This window comes from Eleutherodactylus coqui, chromosome 5 (genome assembly GCF_035609145.1).
Source record: "Eleutherodactylus coqui strain aEleCoq1 chromosome 5, aEleCoq1.hap1, whole genome shotgun sequence".
Taxonomy (NCBI): Eukaryota; Metazoa; Chordata; class Amphibia; order Anura; family Eleutherodactylidae; genus Eleutherodactylus; species Eleutherodactylus coqui.
This window is the reverse complement of record NC_089841.1, coordinates 259,928,042-259,952,874: the sequence shown is the minus strand read 5'-3', so window position 1 is coordinate 259,952,874 and position 24,833 is coordinate 259,928,042. Positions and strand designations below refer to the sequence as shown.

The 24,833-nt window shown below is 47.5% G+C and overlaps 1 protein-coding gene across 1 annotated transcript in view; it reads left to right on the top strand.

Moving 5' to 3' along the window:
* Positions 1-24,833, top strand: part of TMEM59L (transmembrane protein 59 like) — a 77,691-nt gene that overhangs the window by 38,463 nt on the left and 14,395 nt on the right. The window contains exons 3-5 of the mRNA XM_066604601.1: positions 1,564-1,658; positions 10,434-10,583; positions 10,672-10,780. Coding sequence (XP_066460698.1) covers positions 1,564-1,658; positions 10,434-10,583; positions 10,672-10,780 — 354 coding nt within the window. The remainder of the gene's footprint in view (positions 1-1,563; positions 1,659-10,433; positions 10,584-10,671; positions 10,781-24,833) is intronic.

Sequence of the window (24,833 nt, the reverse complement as noted above, 5' to 3'; positions counted from 1 at the left end):
CCATATATACTCAAGTATAAGCCGAGTTTTTCAGCACATTTTTTATGGGGAAAAAGCCCCCCTCAGCTTATACTCAAGTGAGGTAAAAATAACCAAAACGCAATACTCACCTCCCAATCGGCATCTGTGTCCCCGGAGCAATGGTCACTCGGGCGTTGCGGCAAGCTGCTTAAGAATTCTTCCCGCTGTCATCTCCTTGTTCAGCTTTGAATTCCCCCGCCGTCAGCGCTGTGTAAGTAAGCGCTGTAATTGGATCGAGCGTCAATGGAATCAAAATGGGGTCAAAAAGTGATCCTGAAGACTACAGGCCGATAAGTCATACTTCTATTGTGGGTAAAATGTTTGAAAGGTTTTTAAGAGATGTTATCCTGAAGTACCTCAAGGAAAATGAGATACTTCTCTCTCTCTAAAAAAAAAACAAATTTTGTAAGGAAAGATAAAAACTGCAAAGGAGGAGGCAGAGAGACTGATCGCCAAAGAGAGCAAAAATGACCCTAAACTATTTTTCATTTACATAAATGGTAAAAGGATTTGCACTGAGAGCACTGGCCCTTTAACAAATAATGCAGGAGAAATCATAGAAGATGATAGGGGAATGCAAATCTTTTAAAACCATCCCTACTGTGACCTGATTGCCTGTCAAACTCTGGACATCTTCTGTTTGTTGCGGTCACTTTTATGCAGTGCAGCCTCCTGTCTGATACGATCAGGCACTATCTTGATGCAGAGATTTGATTTTCCTTTCTCTTTCACTATTTTGTGCCATGATTCATCAGCACAACGTCACATAAGCAACTACAACCTGTACCATCTCTGCCTACAGGGAGGGAACTATGATGATCAGTCTACATTCTTCTAAATAAGCTACAGCACATAAATATACAGCCAGAAGGCAGAACTGTAATTCCTCTACTATAACTGTGTGACATGAGCCTCTAATCATTATCAGTAACTGTGATAGGAGTGTCTGTGCTCCCCCCTGAAGAACATGTGTGGTACGGTCTATCACACATGGGTAATGCTATCTCAAAAACTGACTAATTTGAGAATGCATATACCAAAGTAAATTTCAGCTGGTCAGAACTGGGATCACATGATCATCTGAGGAGAAAAAGGTCAGGAATTTCAGCCCACTTATATATACTGGGGGGATAGCAGCATAATGAATGGGGGAAAAATCACTAGAGTGACCCTTTAAAGCCACTCCAGTCAAATTGTTTTTGTTCATTGTGTGGCTATTTCCCCTATATATATCGGTCAGTTAGGGTTTTGCTGGTGTGGCACTTTAAGTTGTGGGAGATGCATTTGTCTAAAATTTAACAATGATCATTTCATTAATCTAAATATATTGTAGTGCCTGAAAGATGTGGAAATGTAGTAAATGAATTTAAAAGGCTGCAATTGTTTGACTTTATTACAAATATATAACTAACAAACTGTTTATATGGTCCAACTTGTTCAGGATCAATCAGTCTATATAAGGATACGTAGCCTTAAAATATTTGGATTGTATACAGAAGAACCTCCCTGCATTCATATAACTCATCCATTCTTCTGTTGTAGCATGTGCTGAAGCTTATTCCAAAGCAGATGAACAACATGGCTGTACAACAGGCTGCAGAAAGCAGTTCAATGAAGTTGAAAGCCAGAAAGAAAAGGTAACAGAAATAATGGCTCAATATAAAATAGAATTTCTGACCAGCACATATCCTAAATGTGTCTATTATGGGTGTGTGGGGGTTTCTGGTGGTATCTTCATAAAAACATTCGCAAAAGAAGGCAGTAATTTGAAAATTGGGCTAACTGACGTACAGAGGCACAGCAAAAGGCTGATGGTCCCTTGTGCAAACGTTCAGTTCAAGCCCCAACCTTCTCCGGAAACTACTCTTCGCAGCTCCTGGAAATGGTCTGCTTGGAACGTACAGCTGTATTGCTGGGTCTCTTAACCCATTAAGGACCTAGCGCGGTAAATATATGGCGCTTGGTCCTAGGCTTAAAGCCCCGCCGATAGTAAAATTATGGCGAGGAGTTAAGCCTTCTAAAAAACGGGGGGAAAAGTCAGTGAAAAAGATATTTTAAAAATTGCCCTATATGTCACAGAAAAAAAATGCAGCAAAAATAATTTTGGTAGCTAAAGGAAAAAAAATAGGGCAGTAAAACTACCACATGGGTAAAATCCCTAAGAAGTATCTAGTCCTTAGGCCGCCTGCAGACAGGCGGAAATTCCGTGGCGGGATTTTCCGCGGAATTTTCGCCCTTGGAAGCTGCCATAGGATTGCGTTAGCCCCGCACAGAAACGTCACTGCCCGGCCGCCGGCTCCGGTCTGGGCAAGCCGGCACATCAAACAGCCGGAGCCGCGGGCGCAGGTGAGTACGCGCTGCTCTCTGCAGGCGCTCGGGTCGGGTCCTGCAGAGAGAATCCTCGCAGCCGGATCCGAACCACCCGTTTGTAGGTGGCCTTAAGGTACAAAACAGCCTGGTCCTTAAAGCGTTAAATGGCCCGTTGATGCAACACTAGAAGCCAAGGGTGTTGCTAGGGTCTTAAAAGTTGAGAAGCACAAGTCCCAAGACATATGTTTTGCCTGCTCTATGTATAAATATACATCATAGACAACATATCTATAAGATAACCTATATAACAGGATGGCCTTCGATACAGTGGAACAGTCCTAGAGTACACTTCTAAATAATGCAGTCAACATATTCTGGAATCAGATTTCTGTTTTACACAGTGCAGTTACCCCCGCTGATCAGCCACTGACATCCACTTTCCCTTTTTTTCTCTGTCTGGCCTTAGACCGCCATGAAGACGTCTTTCAGCAACAATTCCTTTCCGTATACTCTCCCCATCCTGTCGCTATCCCACAAGGCCCCTCTCAGTGGCTCTCCATAGGACTAGTGCCCCTTTTGTGCCCTACAAATAATTTCACTATAGTCCACACCACAAGAAATAATGGCACCTTTGTGCCTACAGTAATAGCGCCCTCTCTTATGCCCCTACACAGTAATAATACCCCTTTACAGCCCACATAGTAATGATTCCTGTGGAAAGGTGATAAATCATTTTGGTGGGAAGACCCCTTTAACGCCTGTAAAATATAGATCAGCATTCTACCTGTTTGCAAACATTAAGCTTCATTATGATGTGACTAGCTGACGCATTTTCTTATTTACATGTAGTACTGACTATAGTAGACAATGTTCTTCTCACCTCTGCATTTAGTAAGTTGGTTGGAACATTGTACAAAATATATATGTCTGGAGCAGCATAGAAGGTTTACCTGGAATGCTACAGATGAAAGTGGATACAATTGTCTGACAGGGTGCACAGTGCTGTTATGTAAGTTTCCGGTAATTACTTCTGCTCATTTTGCTACTTTTGGTTAATTTTAAAATCCCATTATCTAAGTAGAACGTTCATAAAAAAGGAAAGCGAGCAGCTTGACAGCTTACCTTTTTAAACCTTACTGGGCATTTCTATCACTGTTCTTACTCTGCTGATTCTGTATTTAGAGTGCAGCCGCCATTGACCAGGAGACAAAAACAATATGATTAACAACTGGCAATAGGAAGGCAAAGGTTTCTGTTGGCAGATTACCATTGAGAACTACTGGAGGATGAGAGTCCTCCATCTATCAGCAGGAGTGACAAATCACAATGCAGACTTTGACATTCCCTGTGAACAATGACTCTGTATCACAGCTTTGTGTAGGCAGCGAATACTAATGGAGCTTGTAGATAACTGCGTTGGAATATTCTGTGGTGGAAGCTTCAAATGCTGATGATACAATTATATTAAATCAGTTTGCTGACATCTCACTGTGAATGCAAAAAAATTTGTGCATATTAATATATTCAACAAAATCAGACAGGGACGAAGAGAAGATATTCGCAGTATAAAGTAGTGAGAAAACGGAAAACATTTAGCACCGTGTTAGACAGGAGAGCAAAATGTGTCTGTTCTCAGTAAGAGAAACCAAATAATCTTGTAGATATGATACCTTTTAATGACTAACAAAAATATATGATCTTATAACGAGCATTCCAGCCTACTCAGGGTCGTTTCTCAGGCTAAATGAAATAGATCTGAAGAGGTGTATGTATGTATATATGTATGTGTGTGTGTATATGTATATATATATATATATATATATATATATATATATATATATATATATATATATATATATATATATATATATATATATATATATATATACACACATATATAAGAAGGCACAGACATGGTGTGATTTGCACTTAAGAATATACCAGAACAGGATGAGTAGAGGAGTAAATACATTTAAAAAGTCAGACATGGTTTAATTAAAGGGGTTGTCCCGCGGCAGCAAGTGGGTCTATACACTTCTGTATGGCCATATTAATGCACTTTGTAATATACATTGTGCATTAATTATGAGCCATACAGAAGTTATAAAAAGTTTTATACTTACCTGCTCCGTTGCTGGCGTCCTCGTCTCCATGGTGCTGACTAATTTTCGGCCTCTGATGGCCAAATTAGCCGCGCTTGCGCTGTCCGGGTCTTCTGCTTTCTTCTATGGAGCCTCTCGTGCAGGATGCCGGCTCCGTGTAGCTCCACCCCGTCAGGAGGCTGGAATCGGCAATGGACCGCACAGAAGAGCTGCGGTCCACGGAGGAAGAGGATCCCGGCGGCCATCTTCACCGGTAAGTATAGAAGTCACCGGAGCGCGGGGATTAAGGTAAGCGCTCCGGTAAGCTTTCTTTACGTCCCTGCATCGGGGTTGTCTCGCGCCGAACGGGGGGGGGGTTGAAAAAAAAAACCCGTTTCGGCGCGGGACAACCCCTTTAATTTATACTTTAAAAAAATACCAGAACAAGATGAGTAGACGAGTAAATGCTTAATTACTCCACTGATAAGGGATGTACAAGTTTTATGGTCTCTAAATTGCTGTTAGGGGGTCACCAGGCCAGCGTGTTATCTCTGCTCTAGATTTCTCATATTCTCAACTTATGCAAAAAGCCCCCTCCAAGGTTCATTCTATTTTTGAGAATTTGCCTTAAAGTATAATAACTTTCATATGTTCTATGTTGTGTCCCTGACTAGAAAAGTGTTCCGCCATAGGTAATTCTGGTTTCTCTCTTTATTTGTGTGGTTAAATCTCATCCACACCTCCACAACCCCATTGGCCTCAAGGTGTGCCAGGCAGGCGGTCAGTCCATGTTCGTGTGGGATATTGGAGTATAAGGATTCCAGATCCATGGTGGTCAGGATGGTGTCATCGGGGAGGGGATCTACGGTTGAGAGTTTGTTCAGTAGGTCCGTGGTGTCTTGCAAGTAGCTGGTTGTATTTCTCACTAGTGGTTTGAGGACACCTTCTACCCATCCTGCCCACTATCCCCTGTAACAGCTGCAGCAGTAGATTCCTTGGATGGGAAACCCCTGGATGCTGTGACATCCAGGGGTTTCACCTGTGGTCAATGGGTCCAGCGGCAGCAGCGCTGACCCCATTGAGAACATATACTGAAGATTGCTGTTACGGCACTCTGCCCCCCGAGCGCCAGTTGGGGTGCCCTGATCTCCCGCACCCCCACTGTCCCTGCCTACTTGCCTCGGCCCTGGCTAACCCCAGGCGGACAACTGGACGGCGGTCCCTGCCCTGGCTAGGGACCTGGCGACTGACAAGCAGGAACCTACCTAATGGGGGGGACAGAGTGCCGACAGAGGAGGCAGATGAATCAGACCAACAAAACTTACAAGGCTGGAGATGGGACTCACAGGCAAACTGGCAGGGTGCTGGATAGCAACTAGTGCTGACTGGGCCAGACTAGATTAGAGGCAAACAGAACCAACAAAAACAGACTGAGTAATAGGGGACCAGAGGGAGCTGACCGACAACTAGGGACTGGCTGAGGAGAACTGCAGACAGACTGGCTAGGTGCATGTAGAACCAATAACTGGCAGTGAGCTCACCTCACTGCCCGTCTTTTAACCACAAGGTTCCGCCCAGGGGCGGAGAGTGGGAGGAGGCAACTCCGCCCACTGCTGTATAAGAAGAACGGAGGAGGGCGGGCGGCACCCTACGGGCGGACACGCCCATGCCGCCGCCCACAGCTGCTGGGACAACCTCGACACAGTGCTCCAGGCCGCCGGAGCCGACGCCGGAGCGCCGCGCCGCGCTGTATGGTAACATTACCCCCCCTCTGACGGGGGACCTCCGGGCCCCCGGAAACTCGACCAGGCTTATCCAAAAAACGGCTATGAAAACGCTGTACCAACCCGAGAATGTGACCCTCCCGAGCGGTCACCATGGACTGATCCTCAGGTCCATGACTTTGGTAGCCTGTGGCTGCCCCATTTCCTTCAGGGGCTCTCCTTTCTACATCTTCTTCGGGACCAACCGTTGACATATCGTCGTGTTTCAGGTCGTCTTCCGAGTCAATGCCCGAAGGTTCACCACTATCTCTTGTCCCATCCTCGCTCCCAATGACGCTGCCTTCAAAATATGCGGCAACTCCAATTTTAAAATCACTGTCATCTGAGCTATCATACTCCAAAAAACTCTTCCGGGCCCCCAAATATTGTACGGTTCCTGGACCCCGGCAAGAATCCAGGACCTCCTGGGCCTTGTGTTCAACTTCATCACAGACCAGGGTGGGCGGCGGGGGACCGGAGGTGGGCATCACCGAAGAGACAACAGGTTTCGACAAAGACTTATGGCACCCCGTGCGACCCCTCCTTTCGCGATTTCCAGAGGACCGGTACCCCTTCTGTCCCACCCTGTACGGCTCAAATACCGACCGACTCTCCTCACAATGCAACTGCATACGAGACCCCACCCCTTTCTTCCGTCCCCCCTGCAGCGCACCGGCGGCGACATCAGCAGCAGGACGGGCGGACGGGGTGTGAGGGTAAGTGATACCTCGGGGACTGAGTGCGGTATCGACTGAGCAGGGAGGAGGGGGAACGCAATGGCTATGGCAGGACGGCCCCCACTGGGTTAGCTCCCCAGTGGCCCAATCGAATTGGGGGTTGTGCAACGCCAGCCACGGCATCCCTAGTATCATGTCTACCGACATTTTCTCCATTACCAGGAACGATAGACCTTCCGAATGGCGACCCCCCACCGTGAGTTGTAACACTGGGGTCCTCCATCGTACCAAGCCCGAAGCAAGAGGAGTAGCATCAATGCTAGCAAAATGAATTGGCGTCTTTAGCGCCACAAATTCAGCCCTCAGGGGCTCAACGAGACGCATGCTTATCAGGTTAGCAGCTGCTCCGGAATCAATAAACGCCTGCCCTAGGCGGGAGAAGTTCCGGAATCTAACCTGGCAGGGTATCAGAAGTCTAGGACGTACCTGAGGTCCTAGGCGACCCTCCCTGCAATCGCCTAGGACTGGAAGTCTTTCTGCCGATTCAGACTGTGGACGCTGAGGCCTCCGGGGGCAGGTTATCACCCGATGTCCAGCTTTCCCGCAGTAGAGACAGAGATGATGTAATAACCGAATCCGGCGTCGCTCCTCGGGGTCCAGCAGGTCCAGTTCCATAGGTTCGGGAACAGAGACTGGTACGGACGGGGAGGGAACAGGACAAATGACTTCCCTGACTCTATGGGTCGGTCTATCTTGCTTCCCAGCCCTGAGCCTCCTATCTGCCTTCACTGCTAACTCCATAGCCTCCTTTAAGGACCCGGGAACGGGATGGGAGATCAACAGTTCTTTGACCGCGTCTGAGAGACCTTGCATAAAAACGTCTTTCAGGGCACTATCGTTCCATGCAGTATCACCCGCATAGCGTCTGAAATTGGAGCAATAATCCTCCACACAAAGCGACCCCTGATGCAGCACCAGCAACCGAGAAACCGCCAACCCCACTCTGTCCGGTTCATCGAAGATGCCCCCAAGTTCCTGAAAAAAGGAGTCCACCGAATGCAGGGAGGGGGAACCCTCGGGAATGGAAAAGGCCCAAGTCTGGGCAGAGCCCCGCAGCAGGGACATTATGAGCCCGACCCTCTGGACCTCCGAGCCGGAAGAGCGGGGACGCATCCGAAAAAAACAGGCGACACGCCTGTTGAAAAACAAAAAACTTGTTCCTCTCCCCAGAGAACACCTCGGGAAGAGGGCACTTGGGTTCGGGACTGGTAACGGCATTCTGCTCCTGCGACAATGCCCACTGCTCCTGGGCCACCATGCGAGCTGACAAATCCCGGATCACCGGCACCAGGTCTTGCAGCTGGTTTGCGAGGGCGCTGATCGCGGCCATGAAAAGAAAAACAGTATTTTAAGGGCCAGTTATTATGTTACGGCACTCTGCCCCCCGAGCGCCAGTTGGGGTGCCCTGATCTCCCGCACCCCCACTATCCCTGCCTACTTGCCTCGGCCCTGGCTAACCCCAGGCGGACAACTGGACGGCGGTCCCTGCCCTGGCTAGGGACCTGGCGACTGACAAGCAGGAACCTACCTAATGGGGGGACAGAGTGCCGACAGAGGAGGCAGATGAATCAGACCAACAAAACTTACAAGGCTGGAGATGGGACTCACAGGCAAACTGGCAGGGTGCTGGATAGCAACTAGTGCTGACTGGGCCAGACTAGATTAGAGGCAAACAGAACCAACAAAAACAGACTGAGTAATAGGGGACCAGAGGGAGCTGACCGACAACTAGGGACTGGCTGAGGAGAACCGCAAACAGACTGGCTAGGTGCATGCAGAACCAATAACTGGCAGTGAGCTCACCTCACTGCCCGTCTTTTAACCACAAGGTTCCGCCCAGGGGCGGAGAGTGGGAGGAGGCAACTCCGCCCACTGCTGTATAAGAAGAACGGAGGAGGGCGGGCGGCACCCTACGGGCGGACACGCCCATGCCGCCGCCCACAGCTGCTGGGACAACCTCGACACAGTGCTCCAGGCCGCCGGAGCCGACGCCGGAGCGCCGCGCCGCACTGTATGGTAACAATTGCGATCCTCTGCCATAGCTGTGACAGCTGTGGCAGAGGAGAACGATGTTCTCCTATTGAATTCAAAGGAGCCGGCAATACAGCTGGCTCCATTAAAATCAATGGGCTGCCGGCAAGCGCTGCAGTGATTTTTGGGGAAGGGTTTAAAATATAAGCCCTTCCCTGAAAATCAATCCAATAATGTGTAAAAAAAAAAAAATCTATACTCACCTCTCGGCAGTTGCCAGGGCTCAGCCGCAAAAAAACGGGCTTGTGTAAACGAGGCCTAGTACTGTGATACACAGCACAAATACACTTATGGGCTTACTTCTATATTTGTCTAAAGTAGCATGCATCTCAAATCTGTTTACTGGTTTGCTGAAAGCAACTCTAGAACCTTTATTGGACAATTGCATTTTTTGTTAATTTGAAATATTGGAGCTAAAAAAAAAATTGTTTGTTTTCTTTCACTAATTTTTTTCTCTATTGTTTTCCTTTTCATTTTTACTACTTAGTATTGCTTGTCTTTTAGTTGTGCATTGGGGGATGTAGCATCAAATAACTTTCTTGGACTGCACGGAGGTGGGTTATAGTATCTGGGAATGTTTAGCTTGCAGAAGAGAAGGCTGAGAGGAGACTTAATAGCTGGCTACAAATATCTGAAGGGCCAGGGCCGTAACTATAGGGTATGCAGGGGATGCAGTTGCACCCGGGCCCAGGAGCCTTAGGGTGCAACTCTATGGCCTCTTTTCTCCATATTGGGAGCCCAGTACTATGAAAAAAGCATTATAGTTTGGGGCCCTTTTACAGATTTTGCATCAGGGCCCATAAGCTTCAAGATACGCCTCTGTGAAGGGCTGTCACAGTCCAGAGGGATCAGCCTTATTCTCATCTGTACAAGGAAAGACCAGAAGCAATAGGATGAAACTGAAAGGGGTGGGGTGGGGGCACAGATAAGATATAAGACAATGAGAGGGATCAATGAGTAAAACAGGCTGCCACGGGAGATGGGGAGTTTTCCTTCAATTGAAGTATTCAGAGGCTGGACAAATATCTGTCTGGGATGATTTAGTAAATCCTGCACTGCGCAGGGGGTTAGACCCGATAACCCTGGAAGTCCCTTCCAACTCCACCATTCTACAATTCTACTGTTAAATAAGCTCAACAGAAACTAACAATAATCCAAAAAATGGCTTTCCTCTTTTAGGTGAAAACAAGATTTGATGAGGTAGCATACATGGGGCAGTAACTCGTCTTCTGTACCTCACCTCTTAGATAAATCATACATTTATTGTGGTCATTCCTTTCCGCCCTGAACTCAGTTATGTTCCCTGTGGATTCCAGTCCTCTTGGGATGGACTACTTCTCCACCTCCAACCTGTCCACACTTGAGTTACTTCCTACAGGACACAAGCAGCATATCTCCGCTGTGAATGCTCCCACTGGTGTTGTGCCAACTTTAGACCATCAAACTGACTCTTATTTAATGTTTGTTTTTCATTTTGCCATAAATCGTAGATGCTGGATCTCAGACTCCCGGCTTCATTTTCCATGTTTGACCTGATCTCTGGCTTCTGCAGTGACATTGTGAGTTCAGCTCAGAGCTTCATCTCATCCACCTGGACTTTCTATCTGCAGTCTGATGATGGAAAAGTTGTGGTTTTCCAGGTAAACTTCTGCTTCAACTACAAACACCTGTTTATGTGTTGTTATGATGCTTGTCAAGTGATACTTTAACTATTTTCTTGTCTTTCAGTCACAGCCAGAAGTAGAATACCCAGTCCTGGAACTTCAAGCTCCAAGGTCCGAGGTTACTGATAAGACTTGGCTTTCCTCAAGATTCAACACCCTGAAACCTCACACAGGTGAAGGATATAATAGACTATTTAGACTTTATGTTGATGTTTCAATAGTTCACAAATATTTAGGTAAACTTAAATACTTAAATAATGCTATTATAAAATTACATATCAGTTCGCTATAAAAGCTGAATTACATTATACTCTATGCTTTAAAGTGACCTACTGGTAAAAATCTGTTGCAGAACTGGAAGGGGAGAATATTGCCTGCAGTTGTTCTCTGCCATTCCTCGATCCACCAGTTCCAGGTCTTGTTTTTGGCCACCCAGGAAGGCCGGTGCATTCTTCAGACTACTTAATCCCCCTCAGTGCATTAGTAGTGTTAGACTACCAATGCACTCATTGTATCTGCTCTCTGTCTGCCAGAGTTACTCACGTGATCAGCACTGGCCAATCAGACAACAGTGTGCATTAGGTATTTAGAAAATTGCTGCAGTCATCTTGAATGGCCGAAAACGGGGCCCAAAACTGGTGGATCGGTGAGGTGGCAGAAAAGAACAACTGCAGGTAATATATCCCTGTCCTGGGATTGAATTTTCTTCCAAAGCCAGATGGTTGCTTTGAGCAAGTGTGCTGAAAATCCGCTGTATTGCTTCATAATAATAAAATGTGCTATTCACTGCTTTATCGCTCTTCATTTTGAGCAATTATTCATTCTGTGTGTAACGTAGTTACTGTAGTCAGGTGAACGTCTACTGAACTTGGGGGCACTGAGGCCAATATTTCATCACACTTTTAATAAATTTTGAGCCTAGACTCTTGAAGTCAGTTTTGTCCAAGGTTTCTCCATGCACAGTTAATATGAACATTGATTTACAGAAACCTTCTTACAAATGTTTCTTAAAATTTCCAATAATTGCATCAGTCTTCCCATGATATTAACCTATTAGTGACCAAGCCGGTTTGCGCCTTAATGACCAGGTCAAGTTTTGGAAATCCGACATGTGTCACTTAAGCATAGAATAACTCTGTAAACGTTTTGCATATCCAAGTAATTCTGGCATTGTGTTTTTGACACATATTGTACTTCATTTAGGTGGTAAAAATAGACTGATAGAATTTGTGTATATTTATTAAAAACTCCAAAATTGATATATGCAAACATACTGTACAATGTTTGTTGAGAGATATATTTTTCTATCTGTTTACTTTATTCTGGATGCACATTGGAAAAAGTTTAGTTTTTTTTTAACCATTTAGGAGACCTACGAATTTAACATTGATAATTAACATTTTGAGGAACACTTCGATTTCCTATACGAAGCCAAGACTGCAAAGGCTCATAGGTATCAGAATGATAGATACCAAACAAATGACCCCAGTTAAAACATGCACATCTTAATGAGAGATGAGCGAGCACCAAAATGCTCGAGTGCTCGTTACTCGAGTCGAACTTTCAGTGATGCTCGAGAGTTCGTTTCGAGTAATGAACCCCATTGAAGTCAATGGGCAACTCGAGCATTTTTGTATATCGCCGATGCTCGCTAAGGTTTTCATTTGTGAAAACCTGGAAAATTCAAGAAAGTGATGGGAACGACACAGAAACGGATAGGGCAGGCGAGGGGCTACATGTTGGGCTGCATCTGAAGTTCCCAGGTCCCACTATTAAGCCACAATAGTGGCAAGAGTGAGACACCCCCCCCACACACACTGTCAGCATAAAGATCGTTCTCCTCTGCCACAGCTGTAACAGCTGTGGCAGAGAAGAACGATGTTAGCCCATTGAATTCAATGGAGCCGGCAATACAGCTGGCTCCATTGAAAGCAATGGGCTGCTGGCGATCGCGGGATGAATTGTCGGGAAGGGCTTAAATATATAAGCCCTTCCCTGCAATTCATCCAGAAATGTGTAAAAATAAAAAAAATATATACTCACCTTGTCCCGGCAGAACGATGTTAGCCCATTGAATTCAATGGAGCCGGCAATACAGCCGGCTCCATTGAAAGCAATGGGCTGCCAGCGATCGCAGGATGAATTGTCGGGAAGGGCTTAAATATATAAGCCCTTCCCTGCAATTCATCCAGAAATGTGTAAAAATAGGAAAAAAATATATACTCACTTGGTCCCGGCAGACGGAGTTCAGCGCGGCCAGCGGCAGTCCTCCTGAACTGCTCTGAACAGCTGTGAGTAGTATTCAGCAACCGGGGATTTAAAATCCCTGCCTGCTGAATGAGCTGCCTCTTATTGGTCACAGCCTGACCAATCAGAGGCAGATCTCACTCACACACCCATTCATGAATTTATGAATGGGTGAGTGACTGCTGCCTCTCATTGGCTCAGCGGGACCAATCAGATTGGTCCCTGCGCTGAGCCAATCAGAGGCATTTTTTTGTTTGTATTTCCTACGCCGTCGCTTAGCAATGACATGGGTACCCGCAGCCCATACACAATGTAGTTGTGTATGGGCTGTGGGTATATCTGTGACCACAGAGCACAATGAGCTTTATTGCAGCATCCCATAGGGAAACCCCAGACACCTGACAAACGTGGGGAGCTGGGAGGGTAAAGTGTTGGCTTGTAACGACGGCACTCTCCAGGCTCCTTCCCTGAGAGACACACACAGCCAAGGCCAGAGTATCACTGCAGGCCACCTAGGACACCGCTAGGATAGGGAATGCCCACCAAAGGGGATTAGTTGTCACGCGTGACGCCACCGTTCCTACACACACTGATATGACTCTCGGCGGATAAAAAATTTAGCCAAAGACAGTTCTTAGTACAGGGGTCTCTAGGAACAGTTAGAGCCCAGCATAACCTTTACTTAAAACTTGAAAACAGATAGTACAAGGCAGTTCAATTGAAGACTTCACAGTGCAGGCAAATGAATAGACCCAGAAACTTAGTACCTCTACATGGCTCTTACAGGCTCAAAGACACACATATGTGAACAGTGATTTTTTTTTTTGTAGTATCTCCACCCAGCTTTGGAGACATGTGGGTGTGATAATTAAAGGGTGTACCTCTACACGGTGATCCAGATTTCAGGTGGTCGCGTAGGAAAATTAGAAGATTGGATAGTACCTCTGCACTGGCCTTGGGGGGCTCACTCTATTTACATCCAGCTCACAAGCAGCATGGGAAATCTCTCCTTCTCTTTCATCTTCACCACAGGAAGGCTGAAGGTGCCTCCATGTGGCTCTGTAGATGGAAGACCCTTTCCCGCTTTCAACCACTCACATTTATACCTTCTTCCATTCCCCGTGACATGACATAACTGATACATTTACATGCAGGCTCTGAATTTTTGCAGACATTAACCTCTAAAGCGCTACAGCTGTGCAACACACATATTGGAAATGACAAGACAGCTTTGCACAGTGCATCAACATAAGACATACATGTATGACATTTATAGAGGGAACCAGGATTAAGTACTGGGTCACTACACTATGTTGTGGATATCCACGGTAAAATAGAACATGCTGCATTCTGTTTTCTGTGAGTGGATTACGTGATTCCGACTCGTTAATGTGAGCAGAATTGTGTAATCCAATGCACTTGATTGATCCACGTATTACTACAGATCAAACGCATGCGGAATCCGCAATTTCTATTCGGCCGTGTGAGACCGGCCTAAGGTAGATCGCTCCCTTTTTATCACGTGACCTAGGACTGCTCAACGAGGCTGGGGTAAGCTTCGCGGATAAATCCGGAGACCTTAGTTATGTAATTTCATCTCCCCTCACGAATATGATCCTGAAGGGAGATGGGACCTAAACTTTTTTTTCTACTTTTATTTACTTTATATGTTCACCGTTATCCATTGGATAACGGCGATCGTGTGACCGGGAACCACATACAGCGGCTCCTGGTGACATCTCCATGCTCTTGGCTGCTCATGCTAGCTGGGAGCAGGGAGATTCCATGCTCCCTAGCCATCTGCGTGTGCGCCCAACATTGTACGTCTGGCGTGCATGCACAGAAGACGGCGCCAGGTCCTAGAAGAACTAGAACACTGTGTGACATCGGGGAGAACAGAGGTGAGTAGTTTCAGCTCCCCTCATGGATCCAATCCATGAAGGGAGTTGAAACTTTAACTTTTTTTCGACATTTTATTTACTTTTATGCGATCACTGTTATCCATTGGATAATGACGATCGTGTGATCAGGGGTCGTATATCGCGGCCCCTCATGACAGCTCCAGGCTGTCGGCTACCTCTGACAGCAGGGAGCTGTCACGCTTACATCCCCTGCGGATTTAATCCACAGGGAGAGCGTGTTTTTACGGCCCTAATAAGGGAGATGGAATAAATCCTCCACAGTGCCACCTATTGAAAGGCAGCATTCCTTCGAGTCAAAGTGGGACTTTTTATACAAGTCTTGTTACAATGACTGGGAATCAAAAGCAAAGCCAGACTCCATGTACATACAGCTGTTTCCGGGTTATTGCCCATCATCAGTGTACAGTAGGAGTCTGGCTTTTGCTAGTGAGAGGCCTGGGACAGGGGTCAGAAACGCTCTTTTCTCCTTAGGGAGAGCAACTATATACTATAAACTAAGTGAGGAGACTCAAATGGCCACGCACGCTCCTCTGGGTAATATGCAAATAAGGGAGATGGAATAAATCCTCCACAGTGCCACCTATTGAAAGGCAGCATTCCTTCGAGTCAAAGTGGGACTTTTTATACAAGTCTTGTTACAATGACTGGGAATCAAAAGCAAAGCCAGACTCCATGTACATACAGCTGTTTCCGGGTTATTGCCCATCATCAGTGTACAGTATGGGCAATAACCCGGAAACAGCTGTATGTACATGGAGTCTGGCTTTGCTTTTGATTCCCAGTCATTGTAACAAGACTTGTATAAAAAGTCCCACTTTGACTCGAAGGAATGCTGCCTTTCAATAGGTGGCACTGTGGAGGATTTATTCCATCTCCCTTATTTGCATATTACCCAGAGGAGCGTGCGTGGCCATTTGAGTCTCCTCACTTAGTTTATAGTATATAGTTGCTCTCCCTAAGGAGAAAAGAGCGTTTCTGACCCCTTTACGGCCCTATTAATTAAAGCCCAGCCAGCCAGGACGTAAAAACACATATGGCTGGTCACTAAGGGGTTAACTTTATCAATACAGTTCTCAGTGATGTTTATGCATTGGGAGACAAGTATAATATCAGGGCTTTTCTGTAAAGATGATATAATTAAAAAATGGATGAAAATGTGTAATTGGAAAACCTTCCTTCAAATACCTTAGTATGGAATTCTAAGTTATTCTAGGGAAGAGTTTTGGTGTTTGTCAGTCGTTGTTGAATGTCTACTCGCAAATCCTTTTTTCAGTTCACTTTTTTAAGTGTTCAGCATGTATACACGTTCCCCTGTCCCAATCCTTTCCTTCCAGCTCTTATTTGCATTCGTCCTGGGCGTGGTGTGAATTATGGTCAGGTCAGACCTGACATCTTGGTGATACAACCACTCACATCTCAAATACGTAACGCATGTCTACTGTGATCAGAAAAATCACAGAAAGCAGCCATATATACTGATATACTGATACAGGAGGACAAGTATTCACTTTATGGAGAAAAGTATTTGGACACTGCATGTTTTTAAGAAAAAGTGCTTTATTTTATTTAGTAACGTGTCGGCCCTCTTTTTGCTTGTATTACAACCTCGAGCCAAACAATCCCCAAGTTCTCTGTGAGTCTGGGCAGGAATAGCTCGCCATTCGTCGTCCAAGACTGTGAGATGAGATTGTTGTGAAGATGGGCGTGGGTGGCCGTGTCGTACCTGTCAATCCATTTGGCCCCACAAGTGCTGAATCCAATAAATGAATAGTTATTCCAAAATGAGCAGCTTTTTATTTTACTTATGCCCTTCCCAGCATACCGTACGGCAAACTTATTATTTGCATATTTGCTGATTTTCTACGGTGTCCAAATACTTTTGTCCAAACAAAAGTATATCCTTTCAACATGTAGACAGCCAGAATGCTAAATGGAGGAGCAAAAAACACATGTTAAGGACACTGATGAAACAGCCACTCACAAAACCTCCTTATATTGAGGAGGAGGTTGCTTAGTGTTTATTCCTGCACAAAAGAGTACATACAGGGTGTCAGACTACATGATACATGTAGTGCACCATGCAGGCTTGCAATCTATTAGTGATGCCATATCCAGCAGGTTTCCCCGCACCCCACAGGTGAACCACACCGACACCCCAGTCTCTACCAGCATTCAAAATTGTACTGCATGCTGTTGATAAATACTGATTAGAGATGAGCGAGCACCAAAATGCTCGGGTGCTCGTTACTCTGGACGAAAATTTCGCGATGCTCGAGGGTTCGTTTCGAATAATGAACCCCATTGAAGTCAATGGGCGACCGGAGCATTTTTGTATATCGCCGATGCTCGCTAAGGTTTCCATTTGTGAAAATCTGGGCAATTCAAGAAAGTGATGGGAACGACACGACAACGCATAGGGCAGGCGAGGGGCTACATGTTGGGCTGCATCTCAAGTTCCCAGGTCCCACTATTAAGCCACAATAGCGGCAAGAGTGGGCCCCCCCCTCCCAACAATTTTTACTTCTGAAAAGCCCTCCTTAGCAATGCATACCTTAGCTAAGCACCACACTACCTCCAACAAAGCACAATCACTGCCTGCATGACACTCCGCTGCCACTTCTCCTGGGTTACATGCTGCCCAACCCCCCCCCGCATGACCCAGTGTCCACAGCGCACACCAAAGTGTCCCTGCGCAGCCTTCAGCTGCACTCATGCCACACCACCCTCATGTCTAATTATAAGTGCGTCTGCCATGAGGAGGAACCGCAGGCACACACTGCAGAGGGTTGGCATGGCTAGGCAGCGACCCTCTTTAAAAGGGGCGGGGCGATAGCCCACAATGCTGTACAGAAGCAATGAGAAATATAATGCTGTGCCACCGCCATCAGGAGCTGCACACGTGGGCATAGCAATGGGGAACCTATGTGCCACACACTATTCATTCTGTCAAGGTGTCTGCATGCCCCAGTCAGACCGCGTTTTTTTATAAATAGTCACAGGCAGGTACAACTGGGTATCCGCAACTCCGCAATGGGAATTCCGTGTGCACCCACAGCATGGGTGGCTCCCTGGAACCCACCGGCTGTACATAAATGTATCCCATTGCAGTGCCCTGGACAGCAGAGCTAACGTCAGATTAAATGCAGGTGGGCTTCGGCCCACACTGCATGCCCCAACCTGACCGGGCTTTTTAATTCATAGACACAGGCAGGTACAACTCCCTATTGTGAAGTCCCTGTGGACCGACAGCATGGGTGGGTGCCAGGAAGCCACCGGCGGCACATAAATATATCCCATAGCATTGCCCATCACAGCTGAGGTAATGTCATGTTTAATGCAGGTGGGCTTCGGCCCACACTGCATGCCCCAGTCAGACTGGGGTTCTTTAGAAGTGGACACATTTAGTTACAACTCCGTGTGGACCGACAGCATGGGTGGCTCCCTGGAACCCACCGGCGGTACATAAATATATCCCATTGCAGTGCCCAGCACAGCTGATGTAACGTCAGCTGTAATGCAGGTGGGCAAAAAATTAATTGGATTACACTGTAGGCGAGGGCACCAAAAAATTGGTGTACCAACAGTACTAATGTACCTCAGAAAAATTGCCTATGCCCAACCAAGATGGCAGGTGAAACCCATTAATCGCTTTGGTTAATGTGGCTTAATTGGTAACTAGGACTGGAGGCAGCCCAGTTAAAATAAAAATTGGTTCAGGTGCAAGTTTCAACGCTTTAATGAGCATTGAAACGTATAAAAATTGTTTAGAAAAATTATATGACTGAGCCTTGTGGGCCTAAGAAAAATTGCCCGTTCGGCGTGATTACGTGAGGTTTCAGGAGGAGGAGCAGGAGGAGGAGGAGGAATATTATACACAGATTGATGAAGCAAAAATGTCCCCGTTTTTGATGGTGATAGAGAACGATGCTTCCATCCGCGGGTGCAGCCTACGTATTGCTTAGGTATCGCTGCTGTCCGCTGGTGGAGAAGAGATGTCTGGGGAAATCCAGGCTTTGTTCATCTTGATGAGTGTTAGCCTGTCGGCACTGTCGGTAGACAGGTGGGTACGCTTATCCGTGATGATTCCCCCAGCCGCACTAAACACCCTCTCTGACAAGACGCTAGCCGCAGGACAAGCAAGCACCTCCAGGGCATACAGCGCTAGTTCAGGCCACGTGTCCAGTTTCGACTCCCAGTAGTTGTAGGGGGCAGAGGTCACGGAGGACGGTCGTGCGATCGGCTACGTACTCCCTCACCATCCTTTTACAGTGCTCCCGCCGACTCAGCCTTGACTGGGGAGTGGTGACACAGTCTTGCTGGGGAGCCAGAAAGCTGTCAAAGGCCTTAGAGAGTGTTCCCCTGCCTGTGCTGTACATGCTGCCTGATCTCCGCGCCTCCCCTGCTACCTGGCCCTCGGAACTGCGCCTTCGGCCACTAGCGCTGTCGGATGGGAATTTTACCATCAACTTGTCCACCAGGGTCCTGTGGTATAGCATCACTCTCGAACCCCTTTCCTCTTCGGGTATCAGAGTGGAAAAGTTCTCCTTATACCGTGGGTCGAGCAGTGTGTACACCCAGTAATCTGTTGTGGCCAGAATGCGTGTAACGCGAGGGTCACGAGAAGGGCATCCTAACATGAAGTCCGCCATGTGTGCCAGAGTACCTGTACGCAACACATGGCTGTCCTCACTAGGAAGATCACTTTCAGGATCCTCCTCCTCCTCAGGCCATACACGCTGAAAGGATGACAGGCAAGCAGCATAGGTACCCTCAGCAGTGGGCCAAGCTGTCTGTTCCCCTTCCTCCTCATCCTCCTCATGCTCCTCCTCCTCAACGCGCTGAGATATAGACAGGAGGGTGCTCTGACTATCCAGCGACATACTGTCTTCCCCCGCCTCTGTTTCCGAGCGCAAAGCGTCTGCCTTCATGCTTTGCAGGGAGCTTCTCAAGAGGCATAGCAGAGGAATGGTGACGCTAATGATTGCAGCATCGCCGCTCACCATCTGGGTAGACTCCTCAAAGTTTCCAAGGACCTGGCAGATGTCTGCCAACCAGGCCCACTCTTCTGTAAAGAATTGAGGAGGCTGACTCCCACTGCGCCGCTCATGTTGGAGTTGGTATTCCACTATAGCTCTACGCTGCTCATAGAGCCTGGCCAACATGTGGAGCGTAGAGTTCCACCGTGTGGGCACGTCGCACAGCAGTCGGTGCACTGGCAGATGAAACCGATGTTGCAGGGTGCGCAGGGTGGCAGCGTCCGTGTGGGACTTGCGGAAATGTGCGCAGAGCCGGCGCACCTTTCCGAGCAGGTCTGACAAGCGTGGGTAGCTTTCCAGAAAGCGCTGAACCACCAAATTAAAGACGTGGGCCAGGCATGGCACGTGCGTGAGGCTGCCGAGCTGCAGAGCCGCCACCAGGTTACGGCCGTTGTCGCACACGACCATGCCCGGTTGGAGGCTCAGCAGCTCAAGCCAGCGGTCGGTCTGCTCTGTCAGACCCTGCAGCAGTTCGTGGGCCTTGTGCCTCTTATCTCCTAAGCTGAGTAGTTTCAGCACGGCCTGCTAACGCTTGCCCACCGCTGTGCTGCCACGCCGCGCGACACCGACTGCTGCCGACGTGCTGCTGCTGACACATCTTGATTGCGAGACAGAGGTTGCGGAGGAGGAGGAGGAGGGTGGTTTAGTGGAGGAAGCATACACCGCCGCAAATACCACCACCGAGCTGGGGCCCGCAATTCTTGGGGTGGGTAGGACGTGAGCGGTCCCAGGCTCTGACTCTGTCCCAGCCTCCACTAAATTCACCCAATGTGCCGTCAGGGAGATATAGTGGCCCTGCCCGCCTGTGCTTGTCCACGTGTCCGTTGTTAAATGGACCTTGGCAGTAACCGCGTTGGTGAGGGCGCGTACAATGTTGCAGGAGACGTGGTCGTGCAGGGCTGGGATGGCACATCGGGAAAAGTAGTGGCGACTGGGAACTGAGTAGCGCGGGGCCGCCGCCGCCATCATGCTTTTGAAAGCCTCCGTTTCCACAACCCTATACGGCAGCATCTCCAGGCTGATAAATTTTGGCTATGTGCACGTTTAACGCTTGAGCGTGCGGGTGCATGGTGGCGTACTTGCGCTTGCACTCCAACACTTGCGCTAGCGATGGCTGGACAGTGCGCTGACAGACATTGCTGGATGGGGCCGAGGACAGCGGAGGTGAGGGTGCGGGTGCAGGCCAGGAGACGGTAGTGCCTGTGTCCTGAGAGGGGGGTTGGATCTCAGTGGCAGGTTGGGGCACAGGGGGAGAGGCAGTGGTGCAAACCGGAGGCGGTGAACAACCTTCGTCCCACCTTGTGGGGTGCTTGGCCATCATATGTCTGCGCATGCTGGTGGTGGTGAGGCTGGTGGTGGTGGCTCCCCGGCTGATCTTGGCGCGACACAGGTTGCACACCACTGTTCGTCGGTCGTCTGCACTCTCAGTGAAAAACTGCCAGATCTTTGAGCACCTCGGCCTCTGCAGGGTGGCATGGCGCTAGGGGGCGCTTTGGGAAACAGTTGGTGGATTATTCGGTCTGGCCCTGCCTCTACCCCTGGACACCGCACTGCCTCTTGCAACCTGCCCTGCTGCTGCCCTTGCCTCCCCCTCTGAAGACCTGTCCTCAGTAGGCATAGCAAACCAGGTGGGGTCAGTCACCTCATCGTCCTGCTGCTCTTCCTCCGAATCCTCTGTACGCTCCTCGTCATCGTCCTCCTCACCCACTGAAAGCTCTTGAGACAGTTGCCGGAAGTCCCCAGCCTCATCCCCCGGACCCCGGGAACTTTCCAAAGGTTGGGCATCGGTCACGACAAACTCCTACAGTGGGAGAGGATTCGGAACCATTGCTGCCCATTCTCGGCAGGGGCCCGAGAACAGTTCCTGGGAGTCTGCCTGCTCCTCAGAATGTGTCATTGTAATGGAGTGAGGAGGCTGGGAGGAAGGAGGAGCAGCAGCCAGAGGATTCAGAGCTGCAGCAGTGGACGGCGCAGAACTCTGGGTGGTCGATAGATTGTTGGATGCACTTTCTGCCATCCACGACAGGACCTGCTCACACTGCTCATTTTCTAATAAAGGTCTACCGCATGGACCCATTAATTGTGAGATGAATGTGGGGACGCCAGAAACGTGCCTCTCTCCTAATCCCGCAGCAGTCGGCTGCGATACACCTGGATCAGGAGCTCGGCCTGTGCTCACACCCTGACTTGGGCCTCCGCGTCCTCACCCGCGTCCACGTCCTCTAAGCCTACCCTTACCCCTCAGCATGCTGTATAAGAGGAAACGCAGAGCCAGGAAAGAATTTTGCGCAAGCCTGCTGTAACACTTAGCTGGCTGCGTATTGTTGGGGGTCAAAACGAGACCGTTCAACTGATGCTGTCTGCTTCCGAATTAGTCTTAAATCATGCAAGTATACTTGGAGGAATTCTATGGACTCCACACCGTATGTGTTAACCAAAGAAATGCCTGTTTAATCCACAATGTATTCAATCTTTATACAGTCCTTCGAAGCAAGTGGCTTTATGCCAGATACAATTAAAATTAATAAGCACATATATTGATTTAAAACATCTCGGCCTCTTATCAGTATGTCTTCCTCTGTGTAGGTGTAATCGGGAGGTACATTCATGTAAGCTTGTTGCAAGTTTCTACTAAAATTGTTTAGAGATGAGAACAGGACAGGAACCCAGTGTTTATCCAATTAATATTTCCAGGTGGGTCATTATAATTGAAATCTAACATTTTTCTCAAGTGAAAGTTGAAATTAATACAGATATATATATATGTATTTAAGCAGACAAGCAAAGAGACAAAATGGAGTCTCTGTAGTCTATTTTTAAAGCGTCAGCCCTTACACGTATAAGCTTAAACGTTTAGCAGAAGAAGACGCAAATTATAAACACATAAGTATTCTGTGAAATACACTTATCATTCTCTATTTAAAGGCATAAACCTGAATTAGCCCCTCACATTCCCCCATTTTGGACATAGGGTCCACCATCATGCTAGGTACTCCACCCGAGTGTTGCCGGCTCCTGCCAGATTCCCTAGAGTCATGTGGTGGTCCCAAAGTCCATTTGGTTTAAAGTTTAGCAAAAGCCTTTTCACTACAACGTGTGGTACAAGACATGATTAACTTTAAAGCAATACATATATATGACGAGCAAAATCATCACTACTTGAAGCATACTTTGTAATATTCCCGTGAACCACCCTCCTAAACCAGAGAACCAATTGGCAGGGTTCAAAGAACTAAATGTGTTACCCCACCAGCTATCTCTGGTTTCTGAGTTTTCATTTGTCCATGCAAGCAGTTTTTTTGACGGAACAGGAACAGCCAAGAAAGGAAAACTAGTGGCACCAGGTGTGTGTACAAGTCCAACAGTCTTTCACCTGTGAGGTGTTCAGTCCATCTACCAGTATTTGGTGGTGTCTAACAAAGTGGTTCTGGGTATTGTCATTTTGCACCCTCTCATAAGGGCGAAGCATGGAGTGAGAAGTCCAAAAGTCCAACAATAAACAAAATGTCCTTAGTGAGGAGTCCAAAAAGTCCATCAATAAACAAAATGTCCTTCTCATGGGGGGGGGGGCAAAGTAGGGCGTGAAAAGTCCCATTAGTCCCAAGACAAGCAACAGTTCCTTCAACTTTTACCGAAGTAGGTGTGGTCAGCAGGACTTGATAGGGCCCCTTGAATCTGGGCCCTAGGGACTTCCGGACACGCCTCTTTACGACCACCCAGTCTACAGGTTGTAGGGAGTGAGATCCCTTTAAGTTGTCTGGGTCTGGAATGGGAGAAAAAGACTAGATTCTGGGTTATTGTTAGTTGGTCACACAGGTGCTCTACATCTCTGCAGATTACCTCATTCATGAGCTCCTGTGTGATTACCTGCTTATTTACTTTGGTAACAGGGTAGGTCTCCGACCTGAAAAGAAATGAACAACAACAAGCACATATTCATACTTCCCAACAAGTGGGAGCTGAATGTAGTCAATTTGCAATCCCTGAAATGGGTAGAGTGGTCTAGGCAAGTGTTATGTGGCGAATTTACTTCTGCCCTGTTGCTTACGGCAAAGATCATGCAAAATTTGGACAAATGATGCAGCAGCTACAGAGAACCCAGGTGTCACCCATTCTTGTTCAGTGTCGACATCATTGCTGTTTTTGAAAGGTGTGTATTTCCGTGCATCAGCTGGGCCATCATGGGGGACAGGGACCTCTGTAGGCTATTCTGCTGACTGTTCGCCATACGCCGTCCCATTTCTGCTCTCCCATATTTAGTCCATTTGTCTTTTTCTTCCTTGCTGGCTTATAACTGTAAAGTCTTTAGCATATCATAGTCCAAGTTCATATCAAAGTCCATAGTTTTTTATCAAAGTCCAAAGTTTAGTCAAAGTCCAAAGTTATTGTTAAATTCTTCTTTTCTTCCATGGCTTGAGGGCCGCTGCCTTTGCTGTGTGGTCTGTGATGGCATTGCCTCTTGTTTTTCTGGTGTAGGAATTGGTGTGAGCTTTCCACTTTGTCAGGTAGAAGTAAGTAGGGCCTCCGTGAGACTCTGCACCGCTGCACCATTCTTAATTGGCTGTCCTACTGAGGTAACAAGCTGTCTGGCCTTCCATGTTGGGCCGTAATCATGAGCTATGCCAAATGCATACCGGGAGTCAGTGTAAATGTTTGCCGTCTTACCTTCTACCACTCTACACGCCTCAGTGAGGGCCTTCAGCTCCGCTTCTTGTCCTGAGACATGCGGAGGCAGAGCTTCTGCTTTTAGGACATCTTGTTGTGTGACCACTGCATATCCAGTGTGGAGTCGTCAATCACCCCTGGTACCATCTATAAAAAACAACTCAAAATATGCATTGTTAACAAGGGGCTTCAGTAACCTTTATTATGGCCACCTGTTCTGGCAACATGATGGCTTCCATTAGTAAACTTACAGCTTTTCTATTCTTGATGGAGGAAACACAAAAGGCTTAGTGATGCATTGAGGTAACTATTTGGGTCAGGAGTACATTAAAAAAAAGTAAATCATCAACATATTA